General features: G+C 40.8%; 1 protein-coding gene across 1 annotated transcript in view; it reads left to right on the top strand.

Moving 5' to 3' along the window:
* CLSTN2 (calsyntenin 2) overlaps positions 1–21,217 on the top strand; it is a 331,857-nt gene that overhangs the window by 278,071 nt on the left and 32,569 nt on the right. The window contains exon 9 of the mRNA XM_081006884.1: positions 19,124–19,286. Coding sequence (XP_080863010.1) covers positions 19,124–19,286 — 163 coding nt within the window. The remainder of the gene's footprint in view (positions 1–19,123; positions 19,287–21,217) is intronic.

Raw genomic sequence — 21,217 nt, 5'->3', positions numbered from 1 at the left:
GAAAGTCATTTTCTGTAGTAAAAATGAATTCTAGTGTGTCAAACTCCCATCATTGGTTCTGTTTATTCATTTCCCTTTCAATAGCTGAAGATATGGTGCGAAGTGCACATGGAAATAATTCCCACTGAAAGAAATTACACTGGTTTTTTTTAGTGAACATGGTAAGAATCTAGTACTTAGGCTGCAATCCTAAACACTGGGGAATGCATTTGATTGAATTCATCAGGTTTTCTTCTGAGTAATGCATAGGATTAGGTGGTTAATCCTGCTTGGGTAGAAGGATAAGAGAGAGAAAGAGAGAGAAGCCAATTCTCATGGAAACCACTTTTCACGGGAGGAGCCAGAGCTACAACAAACAATCCGATTGCACATCCCCAGTTGAGACAAGTTTGTTCAGAGATGCTGGTGCCTTTCAGAAGTGGAAAGGACTATTTCTTTTTTAATGGACTACTGCCTAATTGGCAGGCAAGCCTTGAGATCTTGTGTTATACGGAAGGAATACAATAGGCATTCTTTCTCTCCACATCTGGCATTTTTAAAAAGCCTGTTTTCTTCGAGGAGGTTTACTGTACCTCCAAATGATTTAATAGAAAGGTTGGAACAACAGGGCAGTGTGTAATATGTATATCCTGGGTAAGGATGCAGGAAGGGAGAGATTTGATTTGATTCGCATTTAAAGGTGGACCTACCTAATATACACTTCACACTTTCCTAAATGGAGAAGGAATCCATAATGGCATGCTTGAAGGGCTAGAAATTGAATTGATATTATTTTTAAAAAAGCAAGCCTGTGTGATGTAAATCTCTGGTGTAATAGAGCTCACACTGCAATAAATTCAGGCCTGTTATCAAATGGTGAGGCCTAAGTAGGGTTACCATATTTCAAAAAGTAAAAACCAGTACACCCGGAAAGTTGTTGAGTTGTTTTTAGGAAACCCCCATAAATTGTTGAGCTTTGATTGACTTGCCTAAGATCCAGGACAAAGTGCTGCCTTTTGTAAATCCCCCTGGACGTCAATTCCGCCTTTGAAATACCAGTAATGTCCAGGAAAATCCAGACATATGGTCGCCCTAGGCCTGAACATTTTGCAGGAAGAAGAAGAAGAGGAGTTTGGATTTGATATCCCGCCTTTCACTCCCTTTAAGGAGTCTCAAAGTGGCTAACATTCTCCTTTCCCTTCCTCCCCCACAACAAACACTCTGTGAAGTGAGCGGGGCTGAGAGACTTCAAAGAAGTGTGACTGGCCCAAGGTCACCCAGCAGCTGCATGTGGAGGAGCGGGGAAGCGAACCCGGTTCCCCAGATTACGAGACTACCACTCTTAACCACTACACCACACTGGCTCTCAACCCACCATTGCTGACACACCTCAATATATATATATATATATATATATATATATATATAAAAGTTGCACCAAATACTCACATACCTTGGTACTTTCCCCAGACCCCATCTCACTCCCCTGACCATACTCCTCTCTTTGCTCCATACCCCTGCAGGTGCTTTTGCCTGGCTAAACTAAAATAATGCCTTTTGACTGCTTGGCTGGAGAGAGATGTGTGTCAATGGTAAAGAAACCTCTGGCTTTTGTGTGGCTGGAATACCGCCTGCTGAGAGTTACATCCATTGATGCATCCCCTTTTATCCCTGTCCCCACCCACCAGTGGAATGCAGCCCCTGGTAGGCTCTCTGCCTCAGTTTGAAAAAAGTTCCCTGCCTGTGCAGTAAACCTTCAAAATATATTTTATATTAAACCTTAGTGACTTAAAAAATAATAATCAAATGGTCTATACATTTTGTTGAATAAGATAATTTTTAGACTGGTACTTGAGTCTGAACAACCTGCCATTCTGATAAGGGCCATCAGGTGCCGGCCTTGCTGTGTCCTGCTTTCTTGGCTCCTTATGAGCACCTGCGGCTCCTGGTGGTGAGGATCTGGTCTCCTGGTAGCAGCATCACTGTGACATACCAAGATGAGTAGAGCAGGCTGGTGGGGCTAATCTAATACTCCCGCCATCTTGCCTATGGTGCTCCAAGCTTACTAGTGCCAGTAAGCAATGTCAACATTGGGAGGTGGGCTTCTTGGCACTATGCCACCCTACTAACCACTCCTGCTTATGAGACTTATCAGGCTCTCACCCATAACAGGTCACTCCTTGCATGGGAACGCAGCCTCAGGCTGGTAAAAATTCCCCAGCCCTATTCTATGTGTTATAAAGGTGCAGCCTCTGTATATCGATTACATTTCTATTTTATTTTTGCTTGGGAATTTACCATTGCCACTCAGTTTGGAAAAGCTTAAAAAAAAACCCCCAAAACAAAGAAACCTGAATGGTGGTATCTGCAGAATTTTTAATTGCTGTGGGTCAGCTATAAAAAAATGCATATCAAAATAAAAACATTAAATTGCTGCTGACAATAAGCCTGTTTTGCATATGGCTATTACTTTTTAGTAGGCTATGCATTTTACATAAGTATTACATTGCAGGTGCAAAGGCCATTTCAGTGCCTTTTGCAAATTCTTGGCTGAATAATGCATGGCTCAATGACCTACTTAAATATGTATTAACTTAGTATATCATCCAAAAGAAAATATTTGGGCAATCAATATTACTTAAATAATGAATCTTTATTATTATTATTATTATAAACCTTATAGTGATGATGTGAGCAGGAAAAAAAATCCCACGGGGTATTTGCTGAGTTCAGACAGCTTAAGAAGAGTAAATTAAATGACAACTTGTTTTAAAGATTATCACTCTGGAATACAGGGCAATTATGAATTTGCTCACCTGAATCTGATTATAGAAAGAAATACCTAGTCTGGTTCCTATTTTAATAATAATAATAATAATAATAATAATAATAATAATAATATTTATTTATACCCCGCCCTCCCCAGCCAAGGCCGGGCTCAGAGCAGCTTACAAGCAATAATAAAAACAAGTTAAATGATTACAACTTAAAAACAAAATTAAAAATACAACATTAAAATATTGAAACATTAAAATATTAAAATGTAGCCTCATCGCAGGAGGAGAAGGAAAAGAAAAGAAAGGAAGGAAAAGAAAAAAGAAAGAGAGGGAGGGAATCAAATTGGCTCCAAGCCAAAGGCCAGGCGGAACAACTATGTCTTACAGGCTCTGCGGAAAGAAATCAGATCCTGCAGGGCCCTGGTCTCATAAGGCAGAGCGTTCCACCAGACCGGAGTTGAAAAGGCCCTGGCTCTGGTTGAAGCCAATCTAACTTCCTTAGGGCCCGGGACCACTAGGGTGTTGCTATTTATGGACCTTGAGGCTCTCCATGGGGCATACCGGAGAGGCGGTCCCGTAGGTACGAGGGTCCTAGGCCGTGAAGGGCTTTAAAGGTCAAATTTTAGGCTTAAATTTAGCTTCCAATGTGAGCTTTTACATATCTTGAAGACGTAACATAGTATAAGCTACAGTTTATCTGAACTTAGTTTTGTTTTCATTATTTACAAAACGTGCTTCTGCTTTCTGTTAGCTTACTAATGCCCTATCAAAATTTCATCTCCCCACCCCGCCAAGTCCTCAGTACCAGAATAGAGTATTTTGAAAGCTTCCTAGCTTTTGTGAAGCTGAAGAAGCAAGTTCAGGAATTCCACAGCTTCCTTGCTCCGTGGGCTCAGGCACCTGAGATGCAGTCCTGAACTTGCCTGTCCAGGGTCACAGAAGCTCTCTAGCCCAAGTAAGGTTAGGGCAAAACTCTATGTTACATTTATTGCGTGGTGTGTACATGGGGTGGCACATCCCTTTTTACCACTTGATGCAAAAAAGGAAGTGCTGCCCTCCTGTTGCTACTGTTGCTTCTGCTCCCACCACCACCATACCTGCCGCTGTCTGAATTGCCTGTTCCCCAAGAACTTGCTCAATTTCGGGTTACCCAAAATGGACTCAATCTTGTCCCAAATCAGCACTGATGGCAGTGGTGGCAGGGCAGCTATGACGGTGCTGCCCGGGGGTTTCTGCAGTGGTTTCACCCTGTCTAATGGCTGGGCCGGCTCTGGTGTGTACCTCTCTCTCTCTCTCTCTCTCTCTCTCTCTCTCGGTTAAATGAATTATAGGCAAGGGGGGTACAAGTCCTATTGTAAATGTGGTGTGTGGTTAGCAGAGGCTTGCCTGTTCCCTTCCTAGCCTTGATTGGAATGATAATCAATCCTTCTACATGGCTGGGACTATTAAGGTGGAAATTCCTATTGATGTCAGTCAGAATTGCCCTAGCTCCTAGTCACTGTCTGTGGATTCTTAACAGGACCTAATTCAAATATGTATTGGAGTGTGGGAAGCGAAGAAACAAAAGTAAAGCATGTTTCTTTACAAACCATCCCTTCCCCCATGAAAGGATAAGAAGGAAACAGATTGAGAGAGCAATGATAACACACACGTATCTTTCAGGGAAGGATCAGGTAAGGCAGCACATGCAACTTTGATAATAGTCCTAAATTACATGTATTGAAATAAAATAAATAAAACTGTGCTAACTCAGCTCAGTTTTCAGAAGAAGCTCAGGAACTCAGTTCTTTCCAAGAATTGCCCTGTCACCCCTTTCCCGCCATATTGAATAGTAGTTTGTTAGTTCTTTTGTTGTGCTCTCCGGAGTTGCAAACATAATGCTTATAAATTCACATCCTGGGAGGGGAGGGTAGTTTGGAAAATAAAAAAGTAATAAAGCCTTGTAGTGTACAGGTCCTCTTTGTGCTGAAACTTCAATGCCCACATTCAGAGTACTTTCCCCCTTTTCCAGATATTGCCTGTTCAACAGATAGATATTAAATGAACACATTGTTCTGGATACCATGAATTATATGAAGCAAGGGGAAATAGTCATTTCTGCTATTGGTGGGGGTTTTCCCTGATATCCCATTCTGTCAAGTCCTATAATAACAACAACAACAACAACAACAACAACAACAACAACAACAACAATAATAATTTATTATTTATACCCCACCCATCTGGCTGGGTTTCCCCAGCCACTCTGGGCGGCTTCCAACTGAATATTAAAAACAGTACAGCATCAGACATTAAAAACTTCCCTAAAGAGGGCTGCCTTCAGTTGTCTTTTAAAAGTAAAATAGTTGTTTATTGCTTTGACATCTGCTGGGAGGGTGTTCCACAGGGCAGGCGCCACTACTGAGAAGGCCCTCTGCCTGGTTCCCTGTAGCCTTACTTCTTGCAATGAGGGAACCGCCAGAAGGCCCTTGGCGCTGGATCTCAGTGTCCAGGCTGAACGATGGGGGTGGAGACGCTCCTTCAGGTATACTGGACCGAGGCCGTTTAGGGCTTTAAAGGTCAGCACCACCACTTTGAATTGTGCTCGGAAACGTACTGGGAGCCAGTGCAGATCTCTCAGAACCGGTGTTATGTGGTCCCGGCGGCCACTCCCAGAATCGTATTGCAAATGCCGTTCCCATTGAAATTTTGGTTTCATAAGCTTTGTCCATATTCCTGCTGCTGCTGAAGCTGTCGACTGAAAATGCTCCAGAACAGCACTAGTTTCCATTGAAGTTGCCCTCAGCAGGTAGTCCTGCCTCTTGAACTATTTTATTTAAGATATCTCTCTTGTTGTATTTATTTCTCTTCATACAAGTTTTTAAAGATAAAGCCAGTGCCTCTGGAGATCAGTCAGAACTCTTTGGTGAACTTTGTTAGTCTTTTACTGCTTTAGATTTCAAGTGCTAAAGCAGAATCAGGAATATTCACCCATTGGGAAGTCTTTTCATTTGTTTTATTTTTTCAGTATTTAAATATTTACATTTGGGTTTTGTTTTCTCTTTTTGTGTGTTCTCATTTTGCCAACCAATAATCATCAGACCATTTAGACACTAATGCTGTGATTGAGTGCCGTACAGCAAGAAGCCATGCTATGCAGAAGAGAGCACTGATTTGCCACCAAATCCTTTAGCATACGAAGCAGCTATTTTAGGCAATACTGTAAGCACTTCCAGACAACCTGTGTAATGAAAATCCAGCCTGACTTCTTTTCTAGAGAGATTAGAGCACATGGGCTCTTTAATGAGCATTCATCCTAATTTGTTTGTGGGGTGATTAGATAGTGCTGCATCAAGCAGGTGTTATCCCAGACTTTTCACTGTATTTTCCTATCATTTTCCTTACCACAAAGAAATGCAGTCTTTGGGGGAAGTGAAATTGGTTTGCAAGAGTTCCAGATTCCAGCCTTAATGGTACAACCTGAATTTGCCACTATGTGATTGAATTGCACCTGAAAATAATGACAGTCTGGAAGCACCTTATGACTCTGGACCTTGCCTCTCACCTGACACCTTGTTTTGTACTCTGATTACTTGGACCCTGATCTTGGACTGCCCCTGGATACTGCTTCTGCCCATGTTGCTGTTGCTGCTGGCAGGTACTCTGATCACCCAGGAGCTTAGTGAGAATAGCAAATTGCCCTATTTAAGTTCTCATGGACAGAAGGGAAACAACACTTGTACCATTTTTTGTTTCATAAGCTGAATATTTATTTATGATTATTATGAGCATTTGCAAAGTAAACCCAGACTGAGGTGTAACCCTGTGCATACTTTACTGGAAGTTAACCCTGTTGAATACAATGGGGCTGACTTCCAAGAAAACCTGCATGGAATTGTGTGAACCAGGAATAAATCAATGAACTACAGTGGTACCTCGGGTTACATACGCTTCAGGTTACATACGCTTCAGGTTACAGACTCCGCTAACCCAGAAATATTACCTCGGGTTAAGAACTTTGCTTCGGGATGAGAACAGAAATCGTGCAGCAGTGGTGCAGCGGCAGCAGGAGGCCCCATTCGCTAAAGTGGTGCTTCAGGTTAAGAACAGTTTCAGGTTAATAACAGCCCTGCAGAATGAATTAAGTTCTTAACCTGAGGTACCACTGTATTGGGAACATGCATTAAAAGAATATAAAAGAATAATCACATTTGGATTTCCTTTGCTATGCAACAGGAAAGGTGACACAAAGAAGATTAATCCACTACTTGAGTAATGCAATTTGTGATGCCATATCTATCTATCTAAGAGTCACTTTTGTTCTAGTGAGATTGCAAGACAGCTCTAATCTTGATTCTTGTTAGACCCAGTTTAAAATGCCTCTAGCTACCATCCCAAACATACCAAACAGTCCATTGTATATAGCCAGGCACTACGTTACAGCCGCATCTGTTCCAATTCTACAGACAGAGACTCTCACCTAAGAGATCTACAGCAAACCTTTTCAGAACTAAAATACCCAGCAGATGAAGTTAGACAACAGATCAACAGAGCCAGACTTATACCCAGAGAGAACTTGCTGCAAGACAGACCCAAAAAAGAAAATAACAGAACACCTCTAGTCATCACATACAGCTCCCAAGTTAAAACTGTACAACGCATCATCAGAGATCTACAACCTCTCCTGGACAATGACAGTTCTCTTTCTCAAGCTCTGGGAGGAAGACCTTTCATTGCCTACAGACAGCCACCCAATCTTAAACAACTCCTAACCCACAATAATACTACAACCAGACTTAACACGGACACTGGCACCAGAGCCTGCAATAAACCCAGATGCCAACTTTGCTGCCACATACACCCGGACAACACCATTACTGGCCCCAACAACATCACACATACCATCTCGGGACTATTCAATTGCTCATCATCTAACATTGTGTATGGCATCAAATGCCAACAGTGTCCTTCAGCTCTCTATATTGGACAAACAGGCCAAACCTTACGCCAAAGAACAAATGGACATAAATCTGACATCAAGAATCACAAAACAGAGAAACCAGTAGGAGAACACTTCAATCTCCCAGGACATTCTATACAAGATCTCAAAGTAACTGTTTTACTACAAAGGAATTTCAGAAATAGACTGGAAAGAGAAGCTGCTGAATTGCAACTCATTACCAAACTTAAAACCATGGAGACACCTGGTTTGAACAAAGACATTGGATTCTTATCCCATTATACATGACTAAGCCATTTCTCACCTTCTCACCCCTTGCCTTTTCCTGTAAGACCTATTACAGTCGTTAAGAGTCGTCAGCAGGCTCATCTCAGCTATCTGCCAATCTCCAATTCCCACCACCCTTCTGAGTAATACCCCTCCCCACCTTCTCACTATATAGAAGGATCTGGCAACTTCTGTTTCAGTGTATCTGAAGAAGTGTGCTTGCACACGAAAGCTCATACCAAGAACTAACTTAGTTGGTCTTAAAGGTGTTACTGGAAGGATTTTTTTTATTTTGACTATGGCAGACCAACACGGCTACCTATCTGTAACTTCTTTTTCCAGTCAAACATGGCTCTCTTTAATGCTGGGTTAAGCCCTTGGAGATGGCACAGGCAGAAGAATTGTCCTTCTGCTAGCCAGCTAAGAAATTGAATTTCTTAGGTCAAGATGTAAGACAGGAGTGAAAATTATGGAACAGGTGGCACCACATTCAGGGTTCCCCGTGCCTGCTCCCACCTAACCTGTGTGATCGACATTCTAAATTGGCTTTCCAGAAATGCACAACTTGGCCACATGATCCAGCTGCCAACCTACATACCTGCTTTGCCAGTATCTGAATGAAATCAGGAGTGTTATATCATACCATCCCCTTCTTTTCCTGCTTTAAGAATCAGCAAAGACCTCTGGACCTCTCCTTCACTTTCCACCTGACTCAAAGTGTGAAAGGAACAGGCACACATTCTAGGCTTCACATCTATATCTATCTATCTATCTATCTATCTATCTATCTATCATCTATCTATCTATATCATCTATCTATCATCTACTCACACAATTTCTGTTGCATAAACCCTTCTCATCACTATTAAGATACTTGATACCAGCCCTGTCTGGGCATAAGAAATTCTTGCTACCACTAACGGGGCCTGGGAAAAGATGCCCTCTGTTTCAATTAGAAACTCTCCTAAATCAGCCCAGCAAAAGGCATGAAAGAATATTGCAGACTGAGGAGGAATATAAATATTTATAAATACAGATGCAGTGCCAACCTAGCCATCACTTCTTGAGCCAGAGGTTCCAGAGTTTTAATATTTGCAACTGGACCTTTGTATGAAAACTAAAGTGATTATCCAACCACAAGGAATAGAAAAGAAATTCAATTCAGTTCATATTAAAAGGTGAACCTACCGATTTTGCACTTTCCAAAGCAATATGTGAACTGAAACATAGCCCGCCTTCAAAATTTGCAAATATCTTCATTTTGTGACACAGTTCTAAGTATGTATACAAAAATGCATATATTAGGGTATATTTTAGTGAAAAGCATATTCAAAATTGCATTGTATTAGGCAAAATCCCTTTTCAATTTTTTTTGTATTGGACAAATTTGAAGTAAAATGCTGGTAAATCTTCATTGGTCTTTTTTTTTTAAAAAAATCATGAACTGAATGAGAACTGGTGTCTATCACATAGTCAAAGAATAATTTGCCAAACTTTTACTGGTTGATTCTAAATGGACTGCAAAAAGTGAACAAATAAATGTGGCCTTTGTCCAAATGCTTTTATATTTTCCATTAATTTCCCACTCAGAGCATGGTGCCTACTCAATATAGCTTCTTTTTTTATCTTTGGGAGTTATTTGACTTAATACAACTGTGAGTCATACTTTCCATATATTTACTAGACTATATTCTACCTAAAGCAAATGTGGAGAAATGCCCTTGAGATTGGAAAAATGAGAAACTGAAAATTGGGATATCTACCCAAACCAAAAGTAGAAACAGCAAGAGTGGCACATTTCCAGTAGTTAGTCTAGGAAGAGAACAGACTGCATCACAGGAGAATTGAGCCTCTCAGCAGTTAGTGTTTGGGACAGTATTGCTATTGCCATCTCCTAAGTATAGGAGTACTGGACCAAAGCAAAGCAATCTGCCTATTCCTTTTACTAGTCACCACCAGCTGTCACTATATACAATCTTGCTCAAAGAGACTGTGTGATCAAACACAAACCCTTGTTACACAAGCTAAATTCAAGTGGTTGGTTTGATGTGTGGGAAGAACATGCGACTGTGTTCTTTATTGCAAGGAAAACCATGAAAATAAAAAAGAATGTGCCATCTTTCAATTCATATTCCTTTAATTGAAGTGGCTTGAGTTTACTGAATCTTTTTTTATTTCTTCTCCCTGACTAAAAAAGCCTACAGTCTTTATCATTGAAGTTAGATGGCTGTCACAGAAACCAAAAGCATGCTCAAATGTTTATAGGAGCTAAGTGGGGGAATAACTACTCCAGAACACTAATTTTAGCAGTGACCATTGCAGTATAAGTCATTGGGACTCACTTTCCCTTAAACATGCATGCTTGTTTTGTTTTTTAATTTATTGGACTCTGAAAGAAGCTTTTACTTTCAGATAGCAGTTCAGATATCTAACTTGCAAAATTATAGCAAAAATCTGCAACAAAATGTTGTGAAGGAAGTAAGATAAAATGACTTCTAAGATATTACAGAGAAGCCTAGCTATTGTGTTTCAGGTATTGTTGCATTTTCTACACTTCCACAAATGGTGTAAAGTCCAGGAGCAATGCCATATAATTCATTTGTATTTGGATTAGAGAGCATTAGCATTTTACAGTGTTTGTAGTATCTGTTTTAATTACAAATATAAACACAAAATACAATTTTGTATGCCAGGCTACAAAATTTCTCATAATGCATCTTTTAATGAGTACATTTGTATCCTACTTCCCCCCCCTCCATCATGGGGCTCAAAGCAGTGTGCATGAGGTTTTCAGACAGTCTCCTATCCAGATACTAACTAGATGTAGACTTGCTTAGCTACAGCAATGTGGCTGTGTCATCTGCCTTCAGAACATGCTTTGAGATGTCCCACAGAAACTGTGTGGACCCCTGCAGCTAATCTTGCAACTTCTGCCTATTTTTGAAATCAAACTACAGTACTGATTCTAGCTGTCTTTCTGTCCTCCCCTCAAACTCTCTCATGGGTGTCCCATTTTCAAGGCTGGAGAGAGATGTCAGATGTTATAGGACATCAAGCTGCTTGTGTAGCTCCCTTGATTGTTCAACAGGTTTGTCAGGCAAAACTCTTCTGGTCCTCAAAAAAAGATATAGGTACCCTACAGATCTTATTGAAAAAGAAGATAAACCGACAAGTTAACAAACAAACAAAAATATACATATTAGGTGATACATAGGTATACATAGTTAGCTGTTTATATATTTACAATTTACTTAGAATAAACAATCCATGTACCAATATCCAATAAATTTTATTTTCCCCTAGACAAAACTATTGCTGAAATGACTTCTAGGCCATTTCTGTTAAGGGAGGCAGGAGGATATTTACAGTACTACCCAAAGCCATTGTCCCAGTCTCAAATGCATGGTTTGTTTGTTTTTTACATAAATATAGACTTCTATTTACTATTTTCAGAGTGGTTTGCCACTGCTATCAAACTGAATTTCCTTGTCATAATGGTTTCACTTTTCTCCAAGTCCTTGCACTTAACACATTCTCTAAGATGAATGGGTTTCTCTAGCACGCGTATGACAAGATCAGAGATAATTTACATGTCACCATGAGTGTATCCCAGAAAGCAGCTGTCTAGTTTGATAAAGCCAGAAAGCTCTGGCAATGTTTTGCTACAAGAACAGGTAAATACTGGTTCTAAAACAACACCACACAGATTTTCCTACACGGGTTAATTACTTTCTTTGGAATCCTCCTCTAAACATTAGCTCAGCCTTCACAAAGATAACAAAAATCTTGCTATGATCCATGTGATGCCACCTTTCAAAAGCTACATTTCCCAATAAATAGTCTGCCCTTGTCAATTCATCCCAGTTTCTTTGTGCTCTAATCAGTGGGAGATTCAATATGGCACTGTTAAAGTTCCTTAGCTGTGCTAGCAGAATGGCTTGTGTAAGTTATTGTGGTTGTTTAAGCAACAGATTGTTTAGCCCCAATACTTCCTGTTGCACAACCTGCTGCACAGCCAATAGGCTTCTGCTAGCACAACTGTTGCACTGGATTTCGTATTGTGCAGCCATTATGAAACTATTAATTCATTGAATAAATGATGCTTTGGGTTGTTTGCTGTGAAGCCTAGTGGGTGATATTTAAATAGATACTTTTTCAAGATGAAATGGAGATGTGGAAACCTAATGTAAAAATCAGCATATGAACTGTAGGCACTTAAGTGTTTAGGCCCCCTGTACTCATCCTCTGGAGACATTTAATATTCACCAGCAGCATTTACACTTACATGCTGTTTTTGGAAAGAGCTTTCTAATAGAAAAGGTTGGCCAGGAAGAAAATAAAAGAATGAAGAAATTGTATTTTTGCCTTTTTTCTGAAATAAAGTCTAAAAGCTCATGTATTTTTTTCCTAAAATATTCCTATATTCATGAGGAATGAGGCATTTAATCCACTCTAGGAGTGACAGAATGCCTTTGTGTTCTCACCTTCTGCTCACCTCCATGCAAAACTCATCAATCTCACACACAATGACTCATTTCACAAACAGAATAGTTACAGTTCTCATACGACTTCTGGGGAAGGTGAACAACATACATATTTTTAAGCTTAAAAATTCAATTTAAATTCTGGAGTCTAAGGAATTTCTGAAATGATAAGTCTGTATCACCTGTGCTGAGTTTCTTTTCAAAGGCCATTTCTATTCTTTGAATGTAAAACTGTCTGGAGAAGATACTGATGAAGCTGTCTTTTCAAATCTCGAGCATCATTTACCTCAGAAGTGGTAGTTTGTCTGGGGCATGGAGATGACAGGCAGCTTGTGTAGGATATTCTAATGGAATATATATATATATATATATATATATATATATATATATATATTTCTCTATCTCTTTGTCTGTTTGATCCATTCAACTGCTTGTCATCTGCATAAAAGGAATAGTGCCAAATCTTGTTCACAAAGCTCTTTTGAAAAGGATTATTTGTAGTTTATAAAGCCTGATTCAATATGTTTCGCTCCTGCCCAATCATGATTATTTACATCTAATAATGGTCTTGCAACCGTGTCTTTGGCTGAAAAATTCCAATTAGTTTCAGACTTCCCCCATCCCTATGCTCCTGGCCACTTTTTTGGACCCCACCCACAAAAAACAACAACCCAGTAGTGTTTTCCTTTGAAGCCAATGTCACAGAATACCTCCTCTTCTAAGAATGTGTGGGGTATTTTCCTTCAGCCTGACTTTCTTAGTGGCTATCAGCTTACTGCCTATGCCCTTCTTTCCTTCAGCTCCTTAGGTTCCTGCTTCTCCTGAAACTAGGGGTTCACCAATACACACACAACTGTCCTATGTCCAAGAAACAAGCAAAAACTTAGGCTAAAGATAAAATACTGCCATATTTGCTTGTACTTCTCCACACCACAAATTTAAAAGCACAGGACATCTCCCAAACAATCCTGGGAACTGTAGTTTAAGTTAAGTTTAAGAATTCTGGGAAGTGTAGTTCCCAGTTAAGTGTGCTGGGAATTGTAGCTATGTGAAGGATAAACTTTGGTTCCCAGGATTCTTGGGGGGGGGGGGTCATGTGCTTCAAATGTATGGTGCAGATGTTACCTAACTTCAATAATCTGTTGAATCTTCGGTTATGTGAGGCAAATTCCCACCCCACACTTCCAATTAAGGAAGCAGGCTTGCAGGTCATATGGCAAGAATCTCACACAGGCCTGAGACCCAATACATTTCTTGTTAGAAATTTATGTATTCATGTTACATTTATATGCCACCTTTATCTCCCAAGGATCTCAAGGTTCTCCTTCTCCCTGTTTCATTTCATACTCACAACATCCCTGTGAGGTAGGTTAGGCTAAGAGATGGTGACTGGCTCAAGGTCACCCAGTGAGCTTCATGGTTGAGTGGAAATTTGAACCCTGCTTTCCCAAGTCCAGTGCAACACTCTGAAGATTATGCCACACTGGCTCTTCCACCACTTTCCCATCATAAGGTGAAACTAGAGAACCCAGCCTTTCTCAACATGAAGTAGAGATGTGCTTAACCTTCACTGGAACTTCATCTTCTAGTGAAAGTACAATGAAAATTTCTGTAGGATTTCTGCAAAACATACAACACTTTGGTTGGCTAAGGCAGGGGAGGGATCTTAGTGAGATGGCTGGGTGGCTTTTCCATGCCCCTCCCTCTAGTTTTACAATGTTAAACAAAAGCAATCCATTGCATGTATTGTGGTGTAGTGGTTAAGAGTGGTAGTCTTGTAATCTGGTGAACCAGGTTCGCATCTCCGCTCCTCCACATGCAGCTGCTGGGTGACCTTGAGCTAGTCACACTTCTTTGAAGTCTCTCAGCCCCACTCACCTCACAGAGTTATTGGTGCGAGGGAGGAAGGGAAAGGAGAATGTTAGCTGCTTTGAGACTCCTTAGGGTAGTGATAAAGCGCGATATCAAATCCAAACTCCTCCTCCTCCTCCTCTTCTTCTTCTTCTTCTTCTTCTTCTTCTTCTTCTTCTTCTTCTTCTTCTTCCTCCAAAACACAATGCACAGGGAGAAATGATATCAGACCCCACAGGCCTATTGGAGTTACTTTCCCAAAACCTTTCTTAAGAGGTTTTTAAAGCAACCTGCATTTGGCTGCTGAGTGCACTGGATTGCCTTTAGTTAACTTTCAAAAAGAAAGAAAAGAGACAAAAGATAGAGTTTCTGGCCACCCTATCAAATAGTAAACACCCTCCCATCCCAAACTCTTTTGTCTCTCATCTGGGGAAATTCAGCAGGGTTGCATGTTCAAGTAAACACTAACAAAAGCCCATCCCTGGTTCTACTCCACTTCATCCCTTGCTAGTACCTCCTCACAGAAATGCTTTCTGTCCAACCCAATCTTCTTCCATTGCCGCCACCCAAAAGGCAAGTTCCCTGTTATCCCAGCAATCTCTGGTGCCAAAGCTCAGACAGGAATTTCTTCTCAGTACCAGCACTGAACCTACGCTTTGCATCCACAAATTTGCTGCCGACTCTCTTTCACCCACCCACTTTCTTCTTGACAGTTCTCAGTCTTATTCCGATCCCTGACACATGCAACTGTTGCTGCTGCTTCAAGTACATTACAATATAAGATGTTCTCTGGTGGCAGGCTCTGAAGCAGATTTACAGAGCATGTGACCTCTTGTGTAGTAGAGCAGAATGTTTGATCTGGGTGCTGTGGCTGAGAGGATAATGCTAAAGCCCTCCAGCTAAGGATCAAAGGAAAATTTTCCTAGCTGCTTGTGTTATTCGCTCTCTTGCAGTTAAATAAAAATGCAGAGCCTAAGCTAAACTGCATGTTTACCAACTTTTCACAACGGTGACATCTCAAAATTCTGCAGAGACAGGCTTAGCAATTGGAATTCTACGCCAATGCTGAAGATTTATGTTTGAGCAGTGTGGATGTGTTGTACTGCAAAGTCTAGAGGGGATTCAAAGCAAATGGGTTGCTTGGGGTACACCCTGCTGCATAATAAATACTGTAAATGCACTGAGTTAAGACAATGAGTTTATGTCATTAGGTGTGATGCTTATTTTAGTAAGCAGGCGAGCCCGTTATCATGGCTTCTCATTAAGAACAAAGCCACTTTAGATTTTCCTCACCTTCCACGCTGTTTGCATGAGCATGCAGAAATGTGCCAAATGCATTAAAGGAGACGAAATAGGATATAACAGCTCTCCCCCTAGTGTCACAAGACACTGCTATTTTCTGAAATGGACTCATTCATGATCAAGGCCCCAAGGGCTAAAGTCACATGGTGGTGCCTATAAAGCAGCTATTAGTATTCAGGCGAGTCAGAGGTCTGTGCTTGCTATTGATATTACTCTGTTGTAAATGGAGTGTTATACTCTCTTCCATTACCATCTTGATCGTAAATAGTGGCTCAAAGTACAAAAAGTATTACTGGTTGCAATGTCACTGAGCTGTTGGGAACAAATAGCTTGAAAGGACAGCAAGGAGAATATTAGAAGCCAGGCCTTTGCTGATGGGCAGGACCTATGCAGCCCTGCCCACAAATTCTTCGGATAGAAACATCGGGGGGGGGGGGGCAGATACTGCATTGACACCATTACTCATTACTGTCCTTGCAGTAAAGCTTTGGAGATATACTACTATAGGAGCAAGACATGTTTAGCTTTGTGATGACTGTAATAAGTGGAGCTTGATGTATGACAGGTGGCCCTCCACATGTTGCAGAACTAAAATCCCCATCAGCCCTAGTAAACATTGCCAATGGTCAGGGATGGAGGGCAACGTGTGGAGGGCCAGAGCATCCCCACACCTGATGTATGATTATGCCTGGTTTAAGGATCTCCAGAGTTTTGAGGGTATAGGTTTTGCAGTAAGGATGCCCTCGATTGTCTTGCAGTAATTTAAATGGTCATGTATTTGCTTTCATGCGCAAGAAAGAGAAGACCAAGGATGTCTTCAAACACTTTTCGATCTCACAGCTGGCAAGTAAAAGAATATGTGATGTTTCTTTGCCACAGAGCACCTAAAATAATTACTTATTCAGCGTAGATCCCCTCTCATCTTCCATGGCTCTGCGTGTCATTGATAATAGACTTTGCACTTCAGTTCATGTGGTATGGAAATTTGGTATAGGCTGGGGGTTTTCTTATCTAGTGGATCTTCAGCACAGAATTCTAGACTTGCTGATTTTGCAGCTTCCCTTTCATTTGAAGAGCAATTTTGTACTGATATTGTTCTATAATTTTCAATGCGTTTTGCCATGATTTAAATGCAGGAGTTCAAGGGAGACAAATCAGCCCCACTGTGCCAGTTATTTTATACAGTAGCCAGCAACTGGCATTGTATAGAAACTGTTCTATCAAAAAAAGTAAAAATACTGCAATTTATTTTCTCTGTATTTTTAACCTTAATTATACACTGCAGTACTTCAAAGAATTAAATACTGCAGGTGCATAGTGGGGAGAAAAAACATTAACAGTGGAAGAGAGAAGTAAAGGTAAAGGCAATTGTGAAAAGATATGTTGCCGGATAAGATCTGAAAAACAGATGGGAAGTCAACAAAGCAGAGAGAGAAGGGATGCTGTTATGCTCAGCAGGAGCTGAATAGGAGGTGTTTTTCATTTCAACAGTTAAAGAAGATAGTAGAAAGAGACTGGAGCTAGATAATCAAAGAGAGAATCTGATAAATAATGGAAAAAGCAAGGGCAGAACAGCATTAACTCATTAGATTGCCAGAATTCTTTTAGCAAAACTATAGTCTCAAAGGATATATTTTCAGATGGTATGCTCTACAGTCTAGTAGCTTCTTCACATTAGTTCCATAGATTATTATGGGCTAATTTTAGCAAATGCCTATAGTGCAGCCCCCAACCGGCACTGCAACTTATAGTGGTAAATTTTAGAAGGTAGAACAAGATACCCAAGGATTTATGTAAGAAGAAACAGGTATTTAGGATTAATGAATATCTTATGTAAACTCTCTTATTCTTCACAGCTTCTCTTTAATTCCAAACCCAAAACACAGTAACGCAGAACAAGAAGATAAGGAACAATCAGCGGCATGCTAAAACTCCCTGTTTGTCCTCACTCCCTTGTTCTCTTAGAATGGCAATGCTGCCCCACCTGAGAGTTCCAGCGAATTCTGGCTGGAAAAAAATCCCTGGGAACAATAATAATTGTACTGTTGGTCTTCTTCTGGGCTTTTAAGGATTTTATAAATGTATTCAAAATAATTAGCTGTGATAGCAGTTCCATTATAATATTCTCCCCCTTTTAAAGCTCTTCCTCCTATTTGTTCTTCCTTGTTCTTCGTTTTAAATAAAAATCTAGGAACAGGGTAGGGTAGGTAAATGAAGGAGAGCTATGCATGAATAGGAAAAACAACAAAGCATTCCAACTACAAATATACAAGGGTCAAAAATGACATAAGTGGATCTGTTGTGTTAAGTTTTCTATGCATTATGTATAAGGTCTGCGCCATGCATTTAAGGCAAGTATCATACCACTATAAACAATCTTGACTCCCCCCCCAAAAAATTATGGGAGCTGTAGTTTGTTAAAGGTGATATAAGTTGTTAGGAGGTTGATTATTAAACAAGTCTGGGAATTGGGAGGGGCCTTGGAACAACTCTCACCACCTGTATAAAACTGCAGCTCCAATAATTCTTTGGGAGAAGCCATGACTGTTTATAAAATGGTATGATGCTGTATTAAACATATAGTGTAGGTGAGGCCTAAGTGTGTGTGCAAATAATTTTATTTGTATGCCACCTTTCCACAGTTCAAACCTTGCTCAAGATGGCTTACAACATGTAAAAATACATAACTACAACATAACAAACGTAGTCATAAACAATAAAATAAGCATAAAAAAATACAAACTGAACATTTTCAAGATAAATTACACCAAAGCCTCACAAAAAGATACAAAAAACCAACAGCAGCAGCACCTCAACTCAGCCTCAGCTTTAGCAGCTGGAGTCAGTCAGGGCTCCACCCTGGTCCACTTCCTGGTCAGGTGGAAAAGGCCTTCAAGGCAGAGGAGCAGGTCTTCCAGGACTCACAGCCAAGATAGTCTCTGGCCTTTTCAGCCTCAGCTTCTGCAGCTGGAGTCAATAATAAGGAAGGCAATATGTCTGGGCTATCTGTTCTAGTGTTTGAATGAAAAGGTGGGTATGGGCAGAGCCTGTATCCTTTCCTATGCACGCCTGTTCTACACAGTGGAAGAATGCCTAAAAGTTTTTGCAGCTGTTCTCCTAGCTGTTTATTAAGCCCAATTGCTGCATTCTATTTCTAAAAGATAATGAAATTGGCATTTGATTATTGAGAGGGTATAATTACTATAAAAGTAAAGTTTTAAGCGTGTGGGGGTGGTATTGACTTTTGAATTGCTTTTGCATTTTATTTTATTTTATTTTTAATGACAGAATATTTTTTCATTTGCTTGGACAAGTTTGATGTCAGAAATAACTTTGAAGTAAAGCACAGTTCTGAATTAAAATGCATGTGTATGAACTGCTGCAAGATCACTGATACTTTTCTTCAAAGTTCAAAAATGTTATCACCCTTTGGATGGTGTTGCACATTAAAAACTCTGCGCATTGAAACTCTGCGCATTAAAAACAGGTACTAAGTATATTTTCTCTCCTTTCCTTCTCTTTAGATTTGCGATAAAGAATGGCACTACTATGTCGTAAATGTTGAATTCCCAGTAGTGACTTTGTATATGGATGGTACAACGTACGAACCTTACCTTGTAACGAATGACTGGCCTATTCACCCATCACACATAGCAATGCAACTTACTGTTGGCGCTTGTTGGCAAGGTAAGTAGAAGACTGAAATGTGTAAATTAAAATTTGAGGACATCTACATCATTCTGAGGAGGACCATCTGCTCCCTACCTTGCCTGACTCCCTAGGTTCCTTATAAGACTTACTAGGCTCTCACCTGTAGTCTGCTTTCACAGTTTTGGTTACAACTATCCCTTTGAGTACCACCACCTGGAATCATTGTATTTTCCTTCCCACTAACTTGATGCCACTGCAACTGTATGAACTGGCTGTCCATCAAAGCTGGCAAGAAAATAGACTTCTCCTTTTCCTTTCTCTGGCATTATTTCCATAATTTGCTGCTTAATCGAGATGCAAGTACTTTAACTTCCCTCCTTGCAAAAAGACTGAGCAATGTGCTGTGTTCATGCAGTAATCTGGCCTAAAATGGATTTATAGTAGGGGGCATTTTGCAAACAGTGTGACAAAAATATTGGACATAACTTGAGCAAGAAAAGAGACGTACTGTTTGTTGTTTTGATGTGGGAAAAGCTTTTGACTGCCTGGAAGCAGGTTGCCTCAACGTTGTCTCTTTAACTTACTGCAAAAGAAGAATTTGGGAATGGACTGCCTTTGGGAAGTCAGAGCTCGATGCTCTTAGTGAAGGTTAATAACTTCCAGTGTGGAAAATTTCAGATCAATTGTTGGAGCAGGTAGGGATGCCCACTTTTCCTTTGTGTGTCAATTGAGCTTTTAGCTGTGAGTGTGAGAGTCCAAGGCAATGCAAAAGGCCAAGGGAATCCAAATTGAGGGTAACTGTTATAAAATTAGCTTATTTGCTGATGGCATAGTTCTATATTTGACCAAACTGGAAACACCAGCAGCAGCACTATAGGAACTAGTTATGTGCCTGTTGTAGAAACTCCTTATGTTCTGCTAACTTCACGAAATCTTAAATGTTTCTGGTCAGTATCCCTGCTCAGTATCAGCAGCTTCTACAGTCCAAATAGGGCAGCCTTACTTTGCTGAGGACAGTCCTATACTTTGAAAGGGTGCAGAAGAATAACCCTGTGAAGGGATGCGAAGTCAGGGCGACCCCTGACCATTAGGTCCAGTCGCGGATGACTCTGGGGTTGCAGCACTCATCTCGCTTTACTGGCTGAGGGAGTCGGCGTACAGCTTCCGGGTCATGTGGCCAGCATGATTAAGCCACTTCTGGCAAACCAGAGCAGCGCACGGAAATGCCGTTTACCCTCCCGCCGGAGCGGTTCCTATTTATCTACTTGCACTTTGATATGCTTTCGAACTGCTAGGTTGGCAGGAGCAGCGACTGAGCAATGGGAGCTAACCCCGTCGCGGGGATTCGAACCACCAACCTTCTGATTGGCAAGCTCTAGGCTCTGTGGTTTAGACCACAGCGCCACCCGCATCCCATTTAAGGTCTCATTTAAAGGTCTTATTTAAAGAAAACCCAGTTTAAAGATGAAGAACAGTAAGCAGGGAGAGTGGGAGACTTGAGGTTGCACATCAACAGTTAGCAGCACCTAGCCAGCTGACAAAGCTAGCACACAAGTCACTGATGTCTTTCCCACTATGGTCAGAGATAGTAGTGGCTGGCGATGCAGCATGGGTGGGGCTGCCTTGCCCTTCCACCTTCCCAGACCATGCTAGAGGAGATGACCAATGCAGCAGGGAGCATGGTGCAGGCACTGTGATGAAGCCAGTTCTTTGCTGCTGAATCCTAATGTGCCAAGCCCACCCCCTTCACAGTAATGGGCAACAATGCGCGGAAACCAGGAAACCAATGAAGCCCCATTGTACCCACCACACAAGCTGCTGCTGGTCAGATGTGGGGTTTTCTTTTTTGTATGACAGTGATTGTTTCTAGATTTGCATAAAATATATATTAATATAAATTTATTCATATAAATTACCGTGTGCAATATTTATGCAAATTTGTTTCCTCTTTTGGCGATGCCGATCCT

The sequence above is a fragment of the Podarcis pityusensis genome (assembly GCF_964106645.2).
Source record: "Podarcis pityusensis genome assembly, chromosome: 5".
NCBI classification, from domain to species: domain Eukaryota; kingdom Metazoa; phylum Chordata; class Lepidosauria; order Squamata; family Lacertidae; genus Podarcis; species Podarcis pityusensis.
This window is presented reverse-complemented; position numbering and strand designations above follow the sequence as displayed.